Below are 23609 nucleotides of genomic sequence, written 5' to 3'. Positions count from 1 at the left end.
TGGCCACTGCGACCCACCCAGCTTGATCCAGGAGGCGCTTCTGGGCCACGAGGTCAGCAAGAGCGAGGATAGCCTCCCAGGGCTCCTTTAGTAAGGTGAGTAGCAAAGGTGAATTAATAGTATGGGGCCTTTTGGCGCACTCCCATGTTACGTGAGGCAATGAAGGCCAGGACCCACACCACGGGCAAGAGTTATTGTGCAAGGTTGGGTTTTGTTTATGGGACTTGCGCCTCAACAAATGCCAAAGTATCCTTGACTTCGCGCAACTACTCAGTGTGTGGGGTGGGAAAAATGTGCGTTGCGTCAACCAACCAGAAACGGGAGCCAGAAGAACCCGTATGGTTGCTCCCCTGTCCTCCTCTAATCGCGGTTCGTGGGACGCCCGCTGGTTTGAAGCCTTCGTGGTAGGTTTAGCAGGCCGCAATGGGCGATACCACTTGGCTTCGCTCGGAAACGCAGGCGGCTGTTGTTTATGCAGCTTGGCTGAAAGGAGCCCCAGCCTCTGCTGAAATCCACGGAGTGGGTAATACGGGACGTAGTCGCCACCGGTTTTTTGCGAATGCGCCGTGGAACGTTTCACGCAGTTATGCTATACTTCAGTGCAGACGCCGTTTGCTTGCTGCCCCAGCTTGTTTATGCTGGCTTAGCCATCATGCTTGCGGCGTGCTGCGCACACTTGCCTTGGTTTATCCTTTAGCATCCTCAGCAGGATATTATACGTACCTACTCTCAGATCCATGAATACCCTGCCACTAACTGTTCTCGTAATGCTTCTCAACTTTTTTGTTTCGTTTTTCGTTTTATTGCGCTGGGATGGCCCCTTGCACACCATGAGGCTCGATACACCGGAAACAAGAAAGCTGACAAGCGGCGAAGAGCAGCTGGGATGGGGCTTACGCCTGCGAGTGCGCGGCTGACATTCGTAATTAGCTTTTTTTTTCATTCTTTTTGCTCGGTACAGTGAATCAGTCTGCGCATCTCGCGATGAGTAGGCTACAGAGAAACGTTCCCCCACCACCAAAGGTGCATCTGCTTTTCCGTGAGCATCAGCTGGATCCAAAGTGTTAGGCGGCTTGGTAGAGTTATACAACTAAACTACGCTCCCAACTTACAATGGGCCGCTTCTGGGCCAAAACGAGGGACTCGACTATTTTGTTGAGCTTCTGGATCATTCTACTCGCCGCATGTGAGTACTGCTGCTGGTTCCACGATTCCTGCTCACACCCTCAGAGCCCGACTGATTCGTAGCGTGTGGAAACAGTTCGGGGATCTCGGCGATCTTGGCATCCTGCTGCAGAGCGATAGGCCATGCCTTAGGTAGCTTAGACTGTGGCGGACAGCGACAGCATTTTTATCTCTCATGCTGAAGGTCATTTATCGAGCGCGAAAAGACGAAAGCCTTTCCCAAGGCATTCGGCGTGACCCAAAACCAACCATCCCACCAAGAAGCCATTACGAAGACCAATGCGCGCCGGTAATTAGTCGCATATTGAATGACATAGCTAGGCAAAGTCGAGGTGTAGAGCTGAGAAATGACCAATATATATTACTGTATCGCCATTAAGTTACGTTAAGCTATGTCATTAATACAGCGCACATTGGGGGACAAGAGCACTGGCTTTCGTACATAGGCGTACCTATAGGGGGGGGGGCGCAGGGAGGGTACTTGCCTCCTCCCTCTTTTAGGGATGGAGGGGGTGGGGCAAAGTATGCCATGTTACCCCCAATTTTTAAAGCAGGCACATTCCGCTGCACTCTGGAAAGTACAACGAAAGTGCAGTTGACGCTAAATTTTCTTAATGAAGCGGACACGTAAGTAATTCCTTACTTTACTGCGCATCGCCGGCTTGGGAAGCTGATATTGTCTTTTGTGCCTCCTAGGGAAGCGCTGTAGTGGACGACGTGCGGGATTTGACGCATACGGTCGCGTTTTGGAGAAGGCCTAAAGCTGGGCAGTTCCTGCCCTAACAAATTTGCCCTTGCGCTGCTTACATCATACCCAGCTTTTTCTTTTTTTGGACTGCCTAACCATATTTCAAACACAATCACCTCGCTATATGTAATCTGCGGGCCAGGGGAGCTGTCCGGATAAAAAATATTATAATCATCCGCGCCCAACGATTCGTGTGCCTTATGGCATATGAAATAGTTGAATTAGGAAAAGCTGGCACCATTGAATATCCGTCCAGAGATGGCCTACATAGCGTTGCAGTCTCAGAGTTTGATCACTATAAAAAGCTATAATCAAACCTCTTACAGCTACAACTGTCGGAATTTCATCGTGTTATCACGACTTATCGTATCACGACTTATCGTGAACATTACCGTGGTCTAATGTTCCGAGCCATTTGTTGTTCATCGCATTTTTCAGGCTGTTTCTAAATAAGAGTTAAACTAGCACTTATTTCCTAGCAGGAGGAAAAACAGCCGATATTTCTTATTTTGAGGAAATGAAGGCCACTTTCTGCTGACGTATATCGAAAATTTGAACTGTGTGGGCGGTTTATGTGCTCTGAAAACACTTAATACTCGCTTTATTTGAAATTTTATTTGTTATACACGGCATTTAGTTGTTTTACCCTGTATCCATGGTAACCTATGCGGGGTACGGTGCTTATATTTTCTCAAAAGAGGAAGCAGTGTTTAGAGGGACGAGCGATAAATGTTTATTCTGTGTAGGTCCATTACAACCTTTGTAGAAACTCACTCATTCAAGTGTTCCACGGTGTCTCGCTGCCGCTAACCTAAATGTTTCCCAGACTCTTAAAACAAGAGCAAGAGATGCGGACTTGAAATTTCATGTAAAATAAGAAGAGTTTAAAGCTTAATGCATTGCAAACCTTCCGTTTCCCTGCTTGAAATGCACATGTTGCAGATAATTACTAAGCCCTCGTTTTTCTATGTGTTTTCCTGCGTCATATGAGATTCGTAGTTTGTTTCTCTGGTGTACTCAGATAGCTGAGCAAGGCTTCTTGTTTATATCTGGGGAGAATCATGGGCATGGTATCGGCAATGTTTAGGCAATGTTCGAACCAGGTGGGTTAAGCGCACTTTTCCAGCAGAATACATATGCAAGTGGTTCATAGCGTTTTTAGTGAGTTCTAAGGGTGGTGTAAAACGTGGACTGCTGCGCTAGTATAATTAAAAATTTCGTGAACACAGGGGAACAATATGCCAAGTATTTGTGTGATGGTAAATGTATGTTGATTAAATGCAGCTTTAGAAAATCATTCGAAGCTATTCGAAGTTTATCGTATGCTGCTGTTCCTAGTTAGGTTGTTCAATGTCCCATGAAAATCCTAGAAGTTTTATACTTTTAAGGAATAGGCAGCATTTTAAGTGCAATGTGTCGCGAATTTTTAACGTTGCAGGCTAACTTAGATGCGTTACGAATAATTATTCAGTCCTTTCTTGATTTTTTTTACTTTTCAGGCATGATAAATTAGGTTAGTCTAGTCTGCTCACTGAACTAAAGGAGGCAGTTTCTTTAAGTTTGATGACTCTAAAGACAAGGTAATGGGTGATGTGTATATAGATAGAGCTCAAAATAGACGGGTAATTAGGACGCTCGCAAAAAATTACGTGTGCAAGCACTCTGGAGTGTTATGTGTTAAGTGCACTATGTGTCTTGAGCGGGGAAGAATTTCGCCCGCTGCCATGGTAGACCTCTAAGAGCCACCAAGACCAACTTTAGTGAAAATTGGTGGTATGCTAAATGGAAACCCTCTGTGCAAAATTAAATACATGTGGTACTTGCTGAGCAAGTCCTAGTTCCTCAGCAAGTCCTAGTGTTTTGGTCAGCGCTGTGTATGTCGTCTATCGCTGTCCTTGTCCTTCGCGCTGCACGTTATTTTTGATCATGAATTACCAACTAGCCCAAGCAGCCACCCTAGTTCACTTCATTTCTAGTACAATGGGCCCTTTCCCTTCGTCTTTCCCTTGTTCCTCAGCAAGTCCTAGTGTTTTGGTCAGCGCTGTGTATGTCGTCTATCGCTGTCCTTGTCCTTCGCGCTGTACATTATTTTTGATCATGAATTACCAACTAGCCCAAGCAACCACCCTAGTTCACTTCATTTCTAGTACAATGGGCCCTTTCCCTTCGTCTTTCCCCTGTTCCTCAGCAAGTCCTAGTGTTTTGGTCAGCGCTGTGTATGTCGTCTATCGCTGTCCTTGTCCTTCGCGCTGTACGTTATTTTTGACCTTAGCAAGTAACTGCAATGATACGATGGCTCCCATGCCACCCAACTGCGACTAAATTTTTTGACTTGAAGTTGGACTTTGAGTTAGAAAAAATGTTATTTCCCGGCGATTTCTTTCTTTTTTTGGCAAGGTAGCATGGTGGTCATACATAGACCAGACGCGTCGAAAAGAGGCTGGAGTATGCCTGACAGCTACTCTTGCGATACGTTTATTGGAGTCACAAAATCCTGAACTGCTATTGTCAACACGGGCGACACGCGATAGAAACCTACAGTAAGCGTTACGCTGAATATTTAATTTCTAGCCTGACGAACGTCTCTTTAATCGTCAAAATAATGTAGCCTCGGCGCCGTTTTTCTGACATTTCAACACTGAAGATTTAAGCATCTGATTGACTCTTATGTGATTGACTCTTACGTGATCACCCTTATGACTGATTGAAAAAAAAACAAAGAAAGCAAGCACATAACATTCGCGAACTACATAGAGTCGAGAACAGCGACCTCGTTCGTTCGATGCCGCACTTAGTGACGTATAAGTAAGCCGCTTCAAGAATTTGGAGAGGATATCACTACGGGTCGTTTTTAAATTTATGTATTTGTGTGCGAGTGTGCATGCGCGCGTGTCAAGTTCAATGCTCAGCTGCAGTTTTAACTAATACTTCACAATTTTTTTTATCTCAATGATTAGTTACCTGTCAGTAATAACTTCACGCGACTTCATGTCTAGTCTCGTGTGGTAGCGTGGTTTTAATTCATCGGATCTTATCGCAAACTGCTAATCTATTCAGTTTTCCCATATCGCTAACTGGACTGCACTTACTCCTTTCTCCGTTTCCTACTTCAGGCCGCGGCGAGGACGAGTGGACTTACGGAGATGGTGAGTATCACGCTCGCTGTCCTATTGCGTATTGTGCTCGCCATGGTACAAACCGTGTAACAGAAAGGGCTGTGAATGGATATTGAAACGAAACTGCATTGCAGTTCACTTGGGTGTTTTTGTGCGTGCGAGTATTCTGACCTATTCCTTGGCGAGTGTTCTAACTCGCCAAGCAATAAAAATTAAAAGGCGCACGTTATTTATTCATTTCTTATAGGCGTTTTCTATTACTGACGTCAGCGTGTCGGAGTTTGCGATGGACGAATGCTTGCACAGGTATATAATACTGGTATGTGCTTAGGCCTTCAGAAGAGTAATGTATGCTAAAATAGACAACTGTGTTCGTCTGCGCCTTGGCACCTTGAACTGCCATGACGTAATGACGCTCACAATTCCATCCGTTTCTTGATTGCTAGTAGACGTAAACTTTGTAGTTAGATTTCACATCTGTTGGGTTACTGCAGGAGGCGATCCAGTTGTCGGCTGCGCCACCAGAACGCAACCCATAGTGCATCGCTTTTTTATTTGAATTACTAATTGTGGATATCTGTAATGCCATAGCGAAACCCTCGTCATTCAAGTGCACAAGTACGCATATATATATATATATATATATATATATATAGGCATTTATAAGTACCACATATACGGCTGTGAGGTTTTATTGTCTCGAGCACCTCACTGCTTTCCGGTACTCGTCGTAGATAGCGGAATACCGTTAGTTTTTCCCGTTGAATTTTCCTCTCTCCCTTCTTGTAGGGGTCGCTCAGTGGCCGTATCTTCAGTTGGACGTGGAGAACCAGTGCGGCGGGTACTACCAATCACCCATTAACATAGTGAACAGGTGGACAATCTACGACCAGTCACTTGACGTCGTCCAGTACTACGGGTACCTAGACCCGCTGCAAAACGTATCCCTTGTGAACACCGGGCACACGGGTAAGTAGAACACGTTCGAACCATTCGGCACACTCCGGTAGAACGCTATGGTGTATAGTGCCGCATGCGTCCCGACAATTGTCTCAAGCAACGTTTGTGTTCATGTAGCACACCGTTCGCAAGGTGTGCCGAAGTGCAAATGATAAATCGGTCGGACGCACAGTCTGAGGTGTCGAAGCTTCACGAGGGCAAGGGCAATAAATTATGCTTGTCGGAGGAAGAGTGATATTAAGATGTTCATGGGGAGGGGGAGAGAAGCTCGAGAGATAACTTGATATATTTATTTAAGCATTCTATGTCCTTTCTCTCTCAGCAGCTCGTACTCGTTTCGGAAAGTTCGCCAATAACGGACACACATTTAGTGGCACAACAATGGGGTAGCCCAAATATTAAAAACTTGAGAAAAAAAAACTGTTGAATATCATGCACGATTCTATTAACAGATGTGCATGCTCTAAGTACACCTATAAGCGGACATTATATGTACAGGTTTATGTCCTGATTTGTATTTTGTTGACGCTGAACCAAGATGCGCTCACGGGCACTACTTCTTCCGTCAAGATTGCGCGCTACATAAGCCGAAGTATCCAATGACGCATACCAGATTGATGTAGTCTAAATTTCAAAATAAAGAGAAAGGGTTCAATCTAATGCCCCATTTTATAATGGGCTCTCCATGCCCCTGAAATATCTATTGAGCGGCAATATAAGTACATGTTTTGTCGTGACTATTTTTTGAAAACCCACAACAGAACTACACTTGAACTACTAAGTTGATAAGAAACTAACCACATACAACTCGGCCCGGTGCACAAAAATAAACTAAAAACACAAAGATAACAACAATGCTGCGTCTTAAAGAAGAACGAACTTTGGTGCCAGCATGTCGTTTCAAAGGGTACCTTTCTGACCATCAAGCCGACCATTATGCCCACCCTCTGATGAAGTCGAGAATGAGCTTGGAACCGGGGTCCGCGTGGTTGAGTAGTGGGACCGCTCATGCAGCCATTTGCTTGTCAGAGCTGCGAGCACATAGCCGACTCCAGCGTTGAAACAGCCACACGTTTGTCTTGCCGCTCACAACGCCTTTCGTTATGTAGAATTTCATGCGGCTGGTAGAATTCTGAAGTGGACAAATAAATATTGGCGGCATCGTCTCGGCCAAGGTTTTTCCTCCCCCATCGTAGCTAGTAGCACTTACGGCATTTGTACAAGCTCAAAATATTTCAAAACTTCAGCGAAGAGCGGCGAATAATTTGCGCATGTAATTGTGTTGTTACTCTCCAAACAGTTGAAGTGTCTTCGAGCAAAGCCAGTCAAGTTGTGATCACCGGTCGGGGCCTCAATGGAGTGTACGGTTTTCAACAATTCCACTTCCACTGGGGAAATCGCTCCAACATCGGCTCCGAACACCAGATCGATGGCTATGTTTTTCCCATGGAGGTAGGGTATGTGACGTAATTTGTTGCGAACCTCTTGGAAGCCAGATAGCGAGATAACGAAAAAAAAAAACATTGCAGCCTTGTACAACTCACGCGAGAACTCACATGCCTAAAGTCCGACATTCAGTTGCTAATAATTACCTTAATACTTACGTTCATTTTTAATTGCTAAGTACAAGAAGTGCAATCGTACTCGGCTAAAAGGTACAACAGCTAACGAAAAGGAGCTAAGTGAAACGCGCAGTCACACATAGGGTAACAACAAACAAGGTCTCTAGCACTCCATTGCGTATGTAGTGTAGTTGCCCTACTTTATTGTTATTCGCTTATAGAATACTGAGTTCATTTATGTGGCTCACGCTACCTGCATTCATCCTTACAGATGCACCTGGTACACATGAACAGGAAGTACAGCACGGGTGAAGAGGCCCTCAAGCATCCCGACGGCATCGCGGTCGTCGCGGTGTTCTTCGAGGTATACGTTCTTGTGCACCCAGTGGGATGCGGTGAAGAAAACTTATAATTCGTGGTTCCACGGCTCCCGCGTTCTGCTGCTGCTGAACGCGAGTTGGCAGGTTCAATGACTCGCCGCGGCGACGATATTCCGATGAAATGGAATGGTGAAACGCTCGCGTAGTTAGAGTTAAATATGAATACCAGGCGGAGCTTACTTATATAGTGGGGAGCCCGCCCCTACGGCGTCCGTCGTAACCACGCACAGGGGCTTCGCAGAGTAAAATTGCCGCCAACCCATTCCCTGCTTTTTCTTACGCGCAAGTTCCACTCTTCTAATAGTCCTCCTTCGAAATCAAAAGCATCTACGGTATCCGTCCAGTTGCTACGAGTTGCAGTCGCTCATTGATAAGGTGTGACTACGAAGGCGATAGCAGCTTGTTTTGAAATCAGCGTCGAATCCAGGCGTTGGTTTTAGTGATGAGCGGCCTTGCTAATACTATACACTTAACGGACTCGCCAGGTTTCCTGAGAGCAGTTCCTTGTCCCGGCGGTGGTCCGAATGTGACACGACTCAAGATCAAAGCACTTTGTGGATTTTAGTCTGTCACGATGAACACGTCATCTTCAACATCAGCGTCAACACCTCTCAGTATTTTAGCCGCAACCATGTGCTTTCTCCACCGAATCGTGCATACAACATGTGTTTTTTCTATCTTAATCGTCTGAGACGACTAAAAAACTGTATTTTCAGCCTCCAAACACGAAAAAGAAATGATCACAGGAGGACGAATACTTCAATTAATCAACATGCAGCGGTAAAGTACAAAGATAGATTCGATAGAAACACCTAAGACTGCCCAAGTGTGGGAGTGCGAAAGCATTACACCGTTTGTAGACCTCGGAACATCATGAACGCGCTCTTTTTACACACTCATGACGTGGCGCCATGTCCTCCCCACTGTCTGCACCATTGCGTGCCCATTGACACGCGCTCTAGGCCCCACCTTTAGCCAGCCAGAACAGTGGAGCCGCCGTGTTGTTGGGCAAGCGTACTAGACTCATACCTCGAAGTCTCACGCTCGATTCCACACCCGCACCGTACGGTACCAAGTTTTCTTTTCAAATCTGGGAATCCACTCTGTGTACTGGAACCTTCCTAAGAAAATTGACGTCCATCCGAGCATTCTTTGACGTGTTTTTAATCTTTGCGCCTTTGGTCTTTTTTTTTTTTTTTCGCCATCTTTCGGTCACGCCGACTACGACGGATTTTCGTGTGATGGGGCACATAATGCTTTTGCATTAGAAAGTCAGGCAGACTCAACTCAACATCTACATAACGCGTGGAGTCACTAACTACTCGTGTTTTGTTGTTGTCGCACCCACTTACCAAGCTGTCTTCAAGCAGGCTCATTGAAGAGCAACACATACATACTGGCATATACCCAACGACTCCAGTGGCACACATATTTAGACTGCTCTGCCTTCAGAATCGGCCCACGGAAAATGCCGAGATACACGACAAAAACTGGGCTGGCTCGGGAAAGAACGTTTCGCATCGACATCCTTCACAGATGTACGCCAATCTGACCAACAGATATATCAGTGACAAAGATGCTGCATAAGCGAGTACTCGCACAACCTCGGAAGGACTAGGGGTCTGTTTGCTGGCTCACGGTCTTGCTCGAAATCAGCAATACAGCACGGTCACGGCTGGCTGATCGCGATGATACCCCACCCCCCCGCAGGCTTCGCTGCAGAAGTCAGCTTTCAACACCGCATCTGGACAAACTCCTAGCTCACCTCCAACTTTGAGCCGGTATAGCAATATGTGAAATCGAAAATTGCGGATTACGGGTGACGTGCATATAAGTTGTCTATTCGAACGATACATACGCAAGGTAACGTTTGTTTTACCGTCTATGGTCATTACGTTTCAAAGCGATTCGGGGCTCCGACCCACGCTGGGTTGGTTTGTCTGGTATCGAATGCGCCGTCGTACGCCGACCTGAGAACAGTTGCGGAACTCCCTTTAACAGTTTCACTATCAAGAAGAAAAAAAAAGCGTCGGCATGAGTCAACGTTTTGACAAAAAGGCTTGTATTGTCAGAAAAAAAACGAACGAACGATGGGCGTTTGCTGTACACGATGTCTTAATCTACTGATCACGCCCTCAGTTTGCGTGTCCAATCCTCGGGGATGCTGTAGGCGCACTGTGAGTCAATGCCGCTAAGAGGGGCGTACTGATGATAAGAGTCGATCCAACAAGCGACTTGCGTTCGCCATATCCGATGTGCGAGAGAAGGGTTCTTACGTCCTGACAGGAAAAACGGGAACGTCTTCTCCAGGCTGAGGATTCCCGTGTTTTCCTGTTGTTGCTGGATTACCAGCGTGTATTTCTGAAATTTCTCAGAATACCTGACAGGTCTGTGTATCGTGCTTTCGTGGCAGGTGAGCTGGAACGACAACCCGGCGCTGAGTAGCCTCGTGCAAGCCCTTCGAAAGATGCGCAATGAAAGCAGCACTCGAGTGAACCTGGCCTACATTCCGCCGCTGCGACAGCTGATGCCCCAAAACGCTCAGCAGTACTACCGCTATCAGGGCTCCCTCACCACACCGCCGTGCTCGGAGGCAGTCACCTGGACAGTGCTCAGGAGTCCTAATGGAATCAGCGAAGCACAGGCATGTCGGTCAAGGTCAATGCGACGGCTAGAAATATTTCCTTATGTTACTTGTTTAACTGACATTTGCTGGCACCGCGATCAGTTTCACTAGACACACAAAAAAAAATCTATGTATGCTGCTAACGTGTGAGGGGTCTTTAATGGGCTTAGCCAAGCTGGTGCGGTCTTTACGCAAAAATTTCTATTTTTTTTTCTGCGTTCAACATCCGTGGATATTTTTCTGACCTTTCGAATTGCTATCACTGTTCCTTGACTAACTTGTGGCATGTTTCGATACGTCTAACAACCTTCAGTATGCTTTCGACAACCTTGCCATCCTCCTAGGCACTGCCTGAAAACTTGTCGATATTTTCTCGGAACTGGCTGCATGCCTTTGACCGACTTTGATTTCTTTTGAGAACGTAAATAATTTTCTCTCTCTACCTGAACGGCTAAGACGACAAGATGCAACTTCAACGCATCTAAACCACGTCGTCTGCGTAAGTCATAAAATCGTAGCCCTTCGCTTTCTTTGCACCGGGTTCCGTAGGAGGACTCGGAAACTATATGCAGAATAGAAGTAGACTAAATGTAATGTGAATCCAATCATATCTTAAAGTTGAATCGTTATTAGGTGACGTAAAGTGGGAACGTAGGTCTCGTTAGAACTGGCTTTTAAGAAGTGTGAACGACTACTAAAAAAAAGGAAAGTAGAAAAAAAACAATATAAGGACTGTAAAATTATAAGGGAAACACTGCACACACTACAACACCTGTCACGAGCGTGTAAACAATCTTATCGCGGACATTATTTTGAGTGAACATATAACATACTTATATCATGAATAGTTAGTTGACTGCGGTCACTGTCATCTTAGGTCAGCTTGAACTGGATAAGAAGGCTTCTAAGCAAGCAAACCTACTTGCTTGCGCGTTGTTCAAGTAGTAGTTCAGAGCACTGTCGGGAATATGAAAGGAGTTCCATTTTGGCAAATCAATCAATCAATCAATCAATCAATCAATCCGGTTGGTTCGGTGGGTACAATCAGTCGGTCCATTTGTCGATCCATTCCTCGGTGAATCACGCCGCTGCGAGGCCGCCGCCTTTTGTGCGAAAGGCTCTTTACAGTGATTGTTTGAGTTCCCTCTCTGATATCTAAACAACCTTTATCCTCTTTTTCTAGCTACAAGCCTTCCGTGACCTGCAAGTGCCCCATGGTAACGGAAGCAGCACTGAAAACCTTGTCAACAACTTCCGACCCATCACTCCCTTGAATGGCCGCTACGTCTTCAGAAACTTCCCATATTAGGACGCTGTGAGCCATCGATTGTACGTGTTGTCTATAAAGTGAGAAAAGAACCAAATAAGGCTCCAACAAAGACTACAACTGCCCATGCTCAAGCAAACAGGGCTGCATCGCGAATAAATTTTCATAGCTGAATAGATGCGAGCGGCTGTCCTACAGCTTCTTCAGGAGGACAAACCCGAACTGACTGAAAAGCGCGAAGTGCTGGTCAGGTACGGAAACCATGAGCATCGCAGCAAGTATGCAGTTCCATACCAGAAGTACTTTCCGTATTGAAACTGTCAATTCGTGAAGGCAAACACGCATCCGAGGGAAACAGAGCCGCGTTTATATTACACCTCTACCGTGCCGACTATCCTCACGTACCACTCACACTTGTCTATAGACTCTCACAAAGTTTGCTCAAGATACACATCCTACTCAACTGCCTTCCTCGTACTCATTTTGATTTGAATGTTTAAAACACCTATTGTAACTACACTGTGCGTGGGGCCTTGTTGCTCTAATACTGCTTGGCTCTGACGATAATGACGCCTTATCACTTAAAGCCACGTCCCTCTAGGATGAAAAAAAAATATGTAATGAAAATTTCCAGGCGCTGAATTTTCAGAAATTCTAGAACCTTGCAAAAGAAGTTAAATTTCGAATGCATTTGACTTCTTCACGTGATTCTCGGCTAAAGGAGAATAGTGGCTTTTGATGTTTTCCTATTTCTTTTTCCTTTCTTTTATTGTTGCTTGAGTAATGGATTTGGCTTTATGGGATAGCCGCTCCTGACGTACCCTACTCGACCATCTTTCTACATCTGAATAAGAAAAATGCAACATCGAATAAAACAACAACGACGACTCGAACAAGAACAAAAACGAGAAGGACAACAAACAACAATGACAACGACATGAACGAAGTTTCTTCCTTCATTTTTTGCACCCGAAAGAAAAGTAGGCATCTCTAGGGCCGGCTTTCCCAAAATATCAAATAGACCACTTAGGCAGGGGCAAGAACGAAAGAGAAAGCAAACAAGAATAAACTATCAACACGCACTTGATATATCACGAGAATCTACAACTACATTTACGCACTTAACGCACGAAAACAACTTTGGGGACTTCACCTATCACCGAGAAGGGATGAAAGTTCTCACAAGTCATTTCGCGTGTATCTATATTTGCTGCCTCTGTATTTGCACAAAAACTTGAATTTGTAAAAGGCAACACGTCCAACAAAATGGCAACACTAAAAAAAAAGAAAGAGAGAATATGAAAGGTGGTAGTTTCTTTGGTAGTTTTGTTCGAACACGCAAATTATGCGACCTGCTTATGAGTGCTGAATCCCACACTTTATTTTCCTGTCTTTTTCGTTTCGCTTGCTAAACTGTCAAGGACTATTAAAGAGAGAAAGAAAGAGAAAATTGGTTCCCCGCCCCACGTTTCTGCATATGAATGAATGAATGGTGTATTCATTCATTTATTTATTTGGATGTAGAATCATGGGAATGCAGGCAAGTTTAGAGCCGACTCTCCCGAAATTCCCAATTCGTCAATCAAGGAAAAATCAAAAGGGAAAAGAAATAAAAAATTATCGAAATGCACAATGCACACATGAACACAAACGCAAGGGAGTGTGGCATCTTCGGGCACCAGCATCAAAAGCAGAGCCCAGTCACCACAGGATGGTCGCTCATTACATAGAAGTGCCGGAGCCCGCAGTACTCTCTTCACATAGATATAAAGAAAACACTACGATGAGCTCCGCTAGTTAAAAGAGAAGCACAATGTCGAAGGTAGATCATCATGTCACTTATAGGCAGTCCGTAAGATTAGTCTCCACTAAAAAATCGTGAGCCATTCCACTCCGTGAAGGGGGTCACCCAGCGAAGCTGTTTAGCACCCGACACGTAGGTGACACATAATTTTGAACAAAGGTACGAACTCATTCATTGTCTCGATGGGTGGTCATCGTGAAGAAGGGCACGCACACTCTTTTATTGTCTTGATCGGTGGTCATTATTTCACTGGAAATTGCAATCACATTCTTTGACAATGCCAAATCGATGCACGTACGCCACTGGGTGGTCGGTTGAGCGGGATCGGTGTGGCATAGCCAGGCAAATGTCTGCAACGCCGAACGCGTAAACCGCTCCCTTTTCAGTACCGATACATCCACATCGAAATTACCGACAACGACAACAGGGTTAGTGTTATCGCAGCTAATTCCCGCACAGTGAGTATGGTCATGATCCTTACGGTGCTATGAGTTATTGCATCTTTTGCTTGCTCACGGGGGTATGAGCCATTGATGATGACAGTTTTTGACATGCTGTTGTGTATTGTTGCGTTTCGCCTGCGACACGCGGTTTTGCCGGCGCGACTGCGGCGGTGCGGCAGACATTTTGGCCCGTGCGGCGTCGCCGCAACGCTCCCCGCCAGGCGTTTCCAGGCATGTTCCGATGCCACGTGTCTTCATGTGCGTGTGTGAGTGTATGTGCCATTGTGCCCGAACCAGGCGATGCGACAGCAGGGGTCACCCTCTCCTTCCAGTCATTGTGCCCGAACCAGGCGATGCGACAGCAGGGGTCACCCTCTCCTTCCAGTCATTGTGCCTGAACCAGGCGATGCGACAGCAGGGGTCACCCTCTCCTTCCAGTCATTGTGCCCGAACCAGGCGATGCGACAGCAGGGGTCACCCTCTCCTTCCAGTCTTTGTGCCCGACCGGCGGCAGTGTGCGTCACCTTAGCCCATTGTACAATCACGTGCTCGTCTATTGAGGGGTTCCTTCTTGCCCTCAACTGCGAGAGTATAAAAACAGCGGCCCCCGGACGCCAAAAGAGGGCTCCGATTTCTTCTGTTGAGTAAAGTGCTCTCCCGTCTCTCTTCTTCGGTCAACCTGACCGCCAACTCTTTGCGATGTTAAAATAAACAAGTTGTTTTGTTGTTACCAGTCGACTCATGCTTTGCCGGGACCTTCGGATGCTTCCAGTTGTACCCCAGGCCGCCAGGCCAACGCTACCCTTGGGGCTTGCGACCCAGGTACAACCACGGGCGTCAGCGCCGAGTTCCCAACAACCGATGCCATCGGTGGGATCCAAACATCTGGTTGGCAGCGGTGAGATCGCCTCCGATTTCAAACAACTGTCTGCCAGCGGTGAGATCGCGACAACGGAGGCCAGCAGCGAAGAGATGCAGTTGACTGTATGCTGAGCAGCTCAACGACGATCCGGGAGCAGTGCAACGAGCCCTGTGTGACGACTGGTTGCCTGCAGCGGAACGACTGCGCGGAATTCCTGCCTGCGAGGTTTGGTGAGTGCGGGACTTTCTTCTTCTGAGCTTTGCCAGGCTTTTGTTAGTGTCAGAAACAGAGCTGGTAATTGTGGTTGTCGTTGCTGCCGGGTTAGTTGCGGCAAGACAATAGTAAGCAGTAGAGAAAGCAGCATTCAGAGCAGCCATGGATTTGAAGTCGTTGCGCAAACCGAAATTGTTGGAGCTTGCAAGAGAGTTGGGTCTGGATGTCTCGGACAAACTCAGAAAACCAGAACTGCTAAAGGCTATTCTGGAGTTAGAGGCTGAGGATGACGAGCTGTCGGAATGCCTTGAGACTATTGAGGAGAGGTCAAAAAGACAGGAGCGCGAACTTAAAGAGCAAAAAGAGAAACAGGAGCGCGAACTTAAAGAGCAGAAAGAAAAAGAAGAGCGCGAACATGCTTTGGAAATGAAGCGTCTCGAGGTAGAGATGGAACGCGCTCGTAATGGAAGTCAGGCACACGGTGCAGGAGAACGCGTATTGTTCAAAATGACTGACCTGATGCGGCCGTTTAAGCTTGGAGAGGACATTGGTTTGTTCCTGGTTAACTTTGAGCGAACGTGCGAGAAGCAGGGGTTCTCTCGGGAAACGTGGCCACAGCGCTTGCTCACTTTGTTACCCGGCGAGGCGGCCGACGTAGTCGCTCGCTTGGATAGAGAGGAGGCAGAGGATTTCGACACAGTGAAATCGAGTCTTCTAAAAAAGTACCGGCTGTCTGCGGAGGCGTTCCGTCGGAAGTTTCGGGAAAATGAGAAAGGCAAAAGTGAGTCATATACAGAGTTTGCGTATAGGCTTATGTCAAACATGCAGGAGTGGCTCAAAGAAGAGAGAGCGTTTGGTGACCACGATAAAGTTCTGCAGTGCTTCGGGCTAGAACAGTTTTATAGTCGGTTACCGGAGAACGTGCGATACTGGGTCTTGGATAGGCCAGACGTTTGTACGGTGGCTAAAGCCGCTGAGCTAGCCGAGGAGTTTGTGACGCGTCGGGCTCGCGGAGCTAAGGACGGTCAAAAGGGTGAATTTGGCTCGAAGTTTGAGAGGCCGAAGTTCACACCCATGAGAGCAAAGGGGAACACACGTAGTGCGGATGCGAGTGAAAGCAGTGCGACCGAACCTAAGGAGACGGCGGCAGCCGAAGCCGAACGCAGAAAGCGGTTCGAGACGAGGCAAGCGCGCTTGTGTTATACGTGCCAGAAGCCGGGTCACTTTTCGGCGCAGTGTCCGGAAACAAAACCAAAAGTTGTGTTTTTGTCAATATGCAGCACTGACGAGAACATGAAGCTTCTCGAGCCTTACATACGAGACCTCCTCGTGAACAGGAAAGAGTGCCGAGTGCTTCGCGATTCCGCAGCTACGATGGATGTAGTTCACCCGTCCTACGTAGAACCCGATATGTTCACGGGCGAGTGCGCATGGATCAAGCAAGCCGTGGAAGCTCATAGCGTGTGTCTGCCCGTAGCAAAAGTGCTTATTGAAGGACCTTTCGGAGCGCTTGAGACGGAGGCCGCAGTGTCATCTATGCTGCCTCCCCAGTACCCGTACCTATTTTCAAACAGGTCCGATCACCTCCTGCGCGAGAAGGGGCTTTTGTTTGGTGAAGCTAGTGTTCAGGCCTTAACCAGGTCGAAGGTTCGGGAGCTCGCTGCAAAGGCGGTAGTTGCGGGGCCAACGTTATCGAACAATGAGAAAGGGTCAGAGGCGCAGCAAGCCGATATTCAGAGCACGCCCGAACTGAATAAAATTGAGTCTGTAACGTTAAAGGCACCAGATACTGGAGAGGAAAATCCCGATGCGGGAAAGTTAGAAGAGCTATCTACTGATTTGCTCATCGCGCCTACGTCAGACGGACTTGATAGGTTGCTAAAAGTCAGCCGGTCGGCTTTGATAGCCGAGCAAAAGAAGGATGGTAGCCTAGAAAACATACGCTGCAATGTCAAGGAAGGTATCGCCAGGAAAAATGCGCGTTTTGTGGAAAGAGGTGGAGTCCTGTACCGGAAGTATCTAGACCGCAGAGGAGTGGAGTTCGATCAGCTGATCGTTCCTCAATGCTATCGTCAGGATCTGTTGCGCTTGTCGCACGGGGGTTCGTGGTCCGGACACCTAGGAGTTAAGAAAACTAAGGACCGTCTCTTGCAAGAGTACTATTGGCCAGGGTGTTTTCGGGACGCAGACCATTTCGTGAGGACATGTGACACTTGTCAGCGGGTGGGCAAACCAGGGGACAAATCAAGGGCGCCGTTGAAATTGGTACCTATCATTACGGAGCCTTTTAGACGGCTCGTTATTGATACAGTGGGACCTCTGCCGGTAACAGCCACGGGGTACAGACACATTTTGACTGTGATCTGCCCAGCGACAAAGTTCCCTGAAGCAGTGCCGCTTAAAGAACTCAGCTCAGTTGAGATAGTTAATGCACTACTGTCCATATTTGCGCGAGTTGGTTTTCCTGCGGAAATCCAATCAGATCAGGGCACAGTGTTTACTAGCGCTTTGACGACAACTTTTCTCGAAAGGTGTGGGGTAAAGCTGCTACACAGCTCAGTGTACCACCCACAGTCGAATTCCGTTGAGAAGCTCCACTCCGTCATGAAGCGCGTGTTGAGAGCCTTGTGTTTTGAACATCAAACTGACTGGGAGCTGTGTCTGCCTGGGGTGATGTTTGCGTTAAGAACCGCGCCGCATGCAGCTACGGGGTTTTCGCCAGCTGAACTGGTGTACGGTCGCTCGCTTCGGTCTCCGCTTCGCATGCTTCGAGAATCGTGGGAAGGTAGGGGCGACGACCCAGTCGTGGTGGAGTACGTACTTAAGCTCCTCGAACGCTTAAGAAGGGCACAGGAGTTGTCAGGTGAAGCAATGACAAAGGCCCAGCAGAGGGCCAAGGTTTATTATGATCGGACAGCCAGGGCCCGTCGTTTTGAGGTGGGCGATGAGGTCATGATATTGCGCACATCGCTAAACAACAAACTAGACGTGCAGTGGGAGGGCCCAGCACGAATTGTTCAGAAACTGTCGGACGTTAACTACGTGGTAAGTCTGCCAGGAAAGCGGAAAGCACAGCAAGTTTACCACTGTAATCTGCTCAAACCTTATAGACAAAGGGAAGCAGTGGTGTGCATGATGGTAAACGTTCCTGAAGAGCTTCCGGTCGAGCTTCCGGGACTAGGCTCAGTGACAAACAGGGAAGACACCGGTCAAGTCATTAGTGACCTTATCAGTGAAGCACCGCTGTCGCCCGAGCAGAAAACCGAACTACGCCGGCTATTACAAGAGTTTCAAGGTCTGTTCTCTGAGAGGCCTGGTAGGACTTCTGTACTTACTCATGATATAGAACTTACCTCCCCAGAGCCAGTACGATCCAAGGCGTATCGGGTGTCACCCCGCCAGAGCGATATTATGGAGGCTGAGGTAAAGAAAATGCTACAGCTCGGTGTTATTGAGGCAGGTGAGAGTGATTATACCTCCCCTTTGATTTTAGTTGAGGTACCGGGCAAGGAACCTCGTCCTTGCGTCGACTACCGCAGGCTTAATTCCATCACTAAGGATCAAATTTATCCGATCCCTAACATCGAGGAGCGCCTTGAGAAAGTTAGTAGCGCTCAGTTTATTTCCACCCTAGATCTTGTCAGGGGTTATTGGCAGGTTCCACTTACAGAAGAGGCTAGTAGGTATGCGGCGTTCATTTCACCAATGGGAACATTCCGTCCTAAAGTTCTGAGTTTTGGTTTGAAGAACGCGCCATACTGTTTTTCAAGCCTCATGGATAAAGTGTTGCGGGGACAGCAAGAATTCGCTTTACCGTATCTAGACGACGTAGCGATATTCTCCGCATCCTGGTCTGAGCATATGGCACACTTGCGGGCAGTGCTAACCCGCCTGCGCGAAGCGGGCTTGACAGTAAAGGCTCCTAAGTGCCAGTTAGCACAGGCCGAGGTTGTCTACCTCGGTCACGTGATTGGTCAGGGTCGTCGCCGCCCCTCTGAAATAAAGGTGGCCGCTGTGCGAGACTTTCCGCAACCGCGCACAAAGACCGATATTCGGTCGTTCTTAGGTGTCGCCGGCTACTATCAGAGGTACATCCCCAGGTACTCTGATATCGCGGCTCCCCTGACGGATGCTCTAAGAAAAACAGAGCCTCAAACAGTCGTCTGGGACGAGACAAAGGAAAGAGCTTTTAGCGCCCTAAAGAGTGCCCTAACAAACCAGCCTGTGCTACGATCGCCAGACTATACAAAAGGGTTCATTGTTCAGTGCGACGCTAGTGAGCGAGGCATGGGCGTTGTACTGTGCCAACGGGAAAAGGGAGAAGTAGAACACCCCGTCCTGTATGCTAGTCGTAAGCTGACCAGTCGTGAGCAGGCGTATAGCGCCACCGAGAAAGAGTGTGCATGTCTCGTGTGGGCCGTTCAGAAATTGTCATGCTATCTAGCCGGCTCGAGGTTTATCATTGAGACGGATCACTGCCCTCTCCAATGGCTGCAGACCATCTCTCCCAAAAATGGCCGCCTCCTGCGCTGGAGCCTCGCTTTACAACAATATTCCTTTGAGGTGCGTTACAAAAAGGGGAGTCTCAACGGTAACGCCGATGGCTTAAGTCGAAGCCCCTAACGTAGGAATCAGCCTAAAAATTGTTTGTTACTGATGTTTTTCTTCCTGAGGCAGGATTTTTTTTAACATATTGCTTTTGTTTAGTGTTTCAAAGTGATGATATGCTTTCTAGTGCAATTTTTCAATTTGTGGACGCGTTCTGAGTGGTGCTAGACTACTGTAAGGAACTAGGCAGTGGTATAAAAAGGGGAAAGAGCCTGGCAGGGCTTAGTGAGGGTTGTGCCGTGCTTGCTGACTGAGCGGTTGAGTTTCAGCGTAGTTCTAACGCTTGCCGGGAACGAGAGCAAAAATGTGAACTCTCCCGAAGTCACTTTGCAGTGTCCCGTGCGAACCTGAACGAGAGATTGAGGCCTTCTCTGTGCGCTGCGCTCAAGAAACGTCGAGGGACGCCCGACTTCGGTTATGAGCATCATCGAGCGACATCCCTCCGGACAGCGGATGCAGTCCCGTCCATCGGGATCTCCTTCCCCCGGCGGGGCGGTCTGTTGCGTTTCGCCTGCGACACGCGGTTTTGCCGGCGCGACTGCGGCGGGGCGGCAGACATTTTGGCCCGTGCGGCGTCGCCGCAACGCTCCCCGCCAGGCGTTTCCAGGCATGTTCCGATGCCACGTGTCTTCATGTGCGTGTGTGAGTGTATGTGCCATTGTGCCCGAACCAGGCGATGCGACAGCAGGGGTCACCCTCTCCTTCCAGTCATTGTGCCTGAACCAGGCGATGCGACAGCAGGGGTCACCCTCTCCTTCCAGTCATTGTGCCCGAACCAGGCGATGTGACAGCAGGGGTCACCCTCTCCTTCCAGTCTTTGTGCCCGACCGGCGGCAGTGTGCGTCACCTTAGCCCATTGTACAATCACGTGCTCGTCTATTGAGGGGTTCCTTCTTGCCCTCAACTGCGAGAGTATAAAAACAGCGGCCCCCGGACGCCAAAAAGAGGGCTCCGATTTCTTCTGTTGAGTAAAGTGCTCTCCCGTCTCTCTTCTTCGGTCAACCTGACCGCCAACTCTTTGCGATGTTAAAATAAACAAGTTGTTTTGTTGTTACCAGTCGACTCATGCTTTGCCGGGACCTTCGGATGCTTCCAGTTGTACCCCAGGCCGCCAGGCCAACGCTACCCTTGGGGCTTGCGACCCAGGTACAACCACGGGCGTCAGCGCCGAGTTCCCAACAACCGATGCCATCGGTGGGATCCAAACAGTATGTTGTAAGCGTGATTAGAAGGAATTTAAGCACTGTTCGCTTCCCTTTGCAGAGTGCTTGTAGCTTCTGCCTTACGGGGCTATGAGCCATTGCATTTTTTGCTTGCTTACGGTAGCATGAGTGCTTACGGAGGTATGAACCATTGATGATGACAGTTTTTTGTTCACGGAGAACAAAAATGCAGAGTACCTTAGCCACATACAGCTTCGCTGTAAAAATTGCGACGGCTAGTTAAGCACACCTCTGCTTAATCGGGCATGGCCACGGTCAAAGCACTTTGATCACTGTAAAATGAGGTCTGTCAAGCATGTTCAAATGGTCACACAGGCGAATCTGATGCTGATAATTCATTGCTTACATTCTATGATATTCTTCATGATATTCTATGAAGTTCTTTTATGAAATGCAGGGAACTATGACCGCCTTGTATGTAGGCGCCTACATGCTACTCTGCTACGTAAAATGATTGGGAACAGAAAGGACAGAACAAGTAAAAATGAAAGCCAGGAAAATATCTAAATTAGAGTGAATATAAACTGTTAAAATGCGCAATATAGAAAGATACAAATAGGTGAAGATGAAGGATTTCCAATGCCTTTAAAGTTTATTCTAATAATATACGCTGCCTGGCTCTCGGATGAACTCTCTTAGCAGGTATGTGCCGCACAGCCTTCGGGGTCATCATCATCAACTATGACCAGCCTTCTCCTGCAAATGAACAGCACGCAAGTATTGAAATGCTAAGCGCTCATGCAATGTAGCGCCAGCGGTGTTTACTGTGAATGTGGTTATTCTTGATCGCCAATTCTAAACATCAATTGCTGTCGTTTCTTTTGTGACACTCTTGATATAATATAAGACGAAGCTCGGCAAAAGGGCGATGCGAGGAAAGGGCGGTGAGACCAAAGGCAGCTGCTTCGCCAGGCGTGAGGCTGTAGGCATGAAAGCAAGCTGACATCGTCACCATGCTTTCCAGCGTGCATTTGTAGATTTGGAGCATCTCACAATGCATTGTTCAGTACAGAAGAGTGTATTCAACCCGATAGGACACATCAGACAACAACGACAGGCGGGGATGTTCTGTCGTACTTGTCTAATGTGTCCCTATCGTGGTATTAGCTTTAGCTCAGTTGTACTCAACGCATTGCAAGACGAGCTAACGCCAACCAGCCTGATTTCTCTCTGTATTTATTTAGGCTTAGCGTCGTTAATGCGAGCCGCACGGTATAATTTCGATCGAGCCCGAGCGGAATCCAATGGCTCGACCAGGACTGGCTCCCTTCTGCAGCTTGTGCAAATAATCCAATCGCGGCATAGAAATTCAATTCCCGATCGGGCTATATCACGGTCGAAAGTGCCCATATGGCAGGTGTATTATGCAGGCCATTGACCATGTCTTACTAGTGAAAGTGCTATTTAGGGATCATTGAACGTCGCGTGCATATACATTAAATTAGTCATAACAAAGTGCCCTTGCGTATGCTTTCTAGGAAAACTATGTGCGGGACCTTACGTTAATATTGACGTTACCCAACCGGCCTGCCTACGTTAATTGCAAAAATTTTTGAAATACGTAAGCGGACACCACCCGGCAGAGTTGTATCATTGCATACATGATGGCATTTTGGAAATCTTGCTACATAACTGGCGTTTAGCATGCGTAATTAGGTGCACGGGGAACGATATGTCAGTGGTTTAATCAAAGTTTTGCCGCCAGACTTCGAGAAAGCTTATGATAACTTTTTGTGTAACTATATGTTGTCGCGGACAACGAGAAGCTCCGGTAAAGCGCATTTCGTGTTGCGTGAGGTGGCATCAGTATCCGAAGTACGGCGTGAATAACCCGATTAATCACACGTTGTTACATATTCAGCTATGCACCGATGTAAACAAAAGCATCTATTGTCATAATAAGCAGCGGGAGAAGGTCACTTTGCCCATTCTGTTTTATGCTCCTAACCACGGTGTTTAAAGAAGTAATTCGTTTTTCACGTTTTTTAACATTCCGAACGGTAATAAGAAGTGACTCTGAAAAAGAATTACAAGACCGTATTTTTTTTTCACCGGTCTCAGGAGGCTTAGCTTTTGAGAAATACTCGACACATTGCATGCAAACTCGACAAATGTATAGGCGCATGCTTTGATGAGGATTAGGAGTCAGCTGAAAACTGGAGGATACGGGCATACCTTAGGAACCGAGAACTTCGGGTGCTAACATATGTCGCCCTCTTTTCCTCTTTTTCCACGTTCGCAGGTCGGTGCATCGCAGGCCTGGCTGTCCAGCACTATTGTTTTATCCTTATTCGCTCCTGCTTGTTACGAGCTGCATGCGTTGGCTACTCGCGTTTCTCACAATGCATTCGTCAGGCTTCCTCGTAGGATGGCATTTGGGACTCGTGGGATGCTCATATCGCAGCTTGGTGCGCAGTATTTTTGCAACGGTTCTTCTCCTCTTACTTTATTAATCTCTTATTACGCGTCCTGCCAATAAGCAAATCGCGTTGATGGCGGAAGCGCTGGTTCATTCGAATCGGTGACGGAGGGCAAAAAAGTCTTAAAATGATAAGAATCGTTGCTAAATACAGCCCCTGCATCTATGACTTCTGACTGGCGTGTTTTTTTTT

At 47.4% G+C, this 23609-nt stretch overlaps 1 protein-coding gene across 2 annotated transcripts; it reads left to right on the top strand.

Moving 5' to 3' along the window:
• The first annotated feature begins 969 nt into the window (after positions 1-969).
• On the top strand, positions 970-23565 carry LOC142573946 (carbonic anhydrase 7-like). 2 transcript variants are annotated; one of them, XM_075683145.1, is made up of 7 exons: positions 970-1186; positions 5047-5079; positions 5839-6018; positions 7310-7461; positions 7843-7935; positions 10365-10595; positions 23240-23565. In XM_075683145.1, the coding sequence occupies exons 1-7, from the start codon at positions 1114-1116 to the stop codon at positions 23474-23476; spliced, it is 999 nt and encodes a 332-aa protein (XP_075539260.1). In that variant the 5' UTR covers positions 970-1113; the 3' UTR covers positions 23477-23565. The 2 variants fall into 2 exon arrangements, with proteins under 2 accessions (XP_075539260.1, XP_075539261.1); XM_075683146.1 differs by lacking the exon at positions 23240-23565 and adding an exon at positions 11761-12018.
• The last annotated feature ends 44 nt before the right edge of the window (positions 23566-23609 follow it).

Source organism: Dermacentor variabilis, chromosome 3 (assembly GCF_050947875.1).
Source record: "Dermacentor variabilis isolate Ectoservices chromosome 3, ASM5094787v1, whole genome shotgun sequence".
In the NCBI taxonomy this organism is placed as follows: domain Eukaryota; kingdom Metazoa; phylum Arthropoda; class Arachnida; order Ixodida; family Ixodidae; genus Dermacentor; species Dermacentor variabilis.
This window is presented reverse-complemented; position numbering and strand designations above follow the sequence as displayed.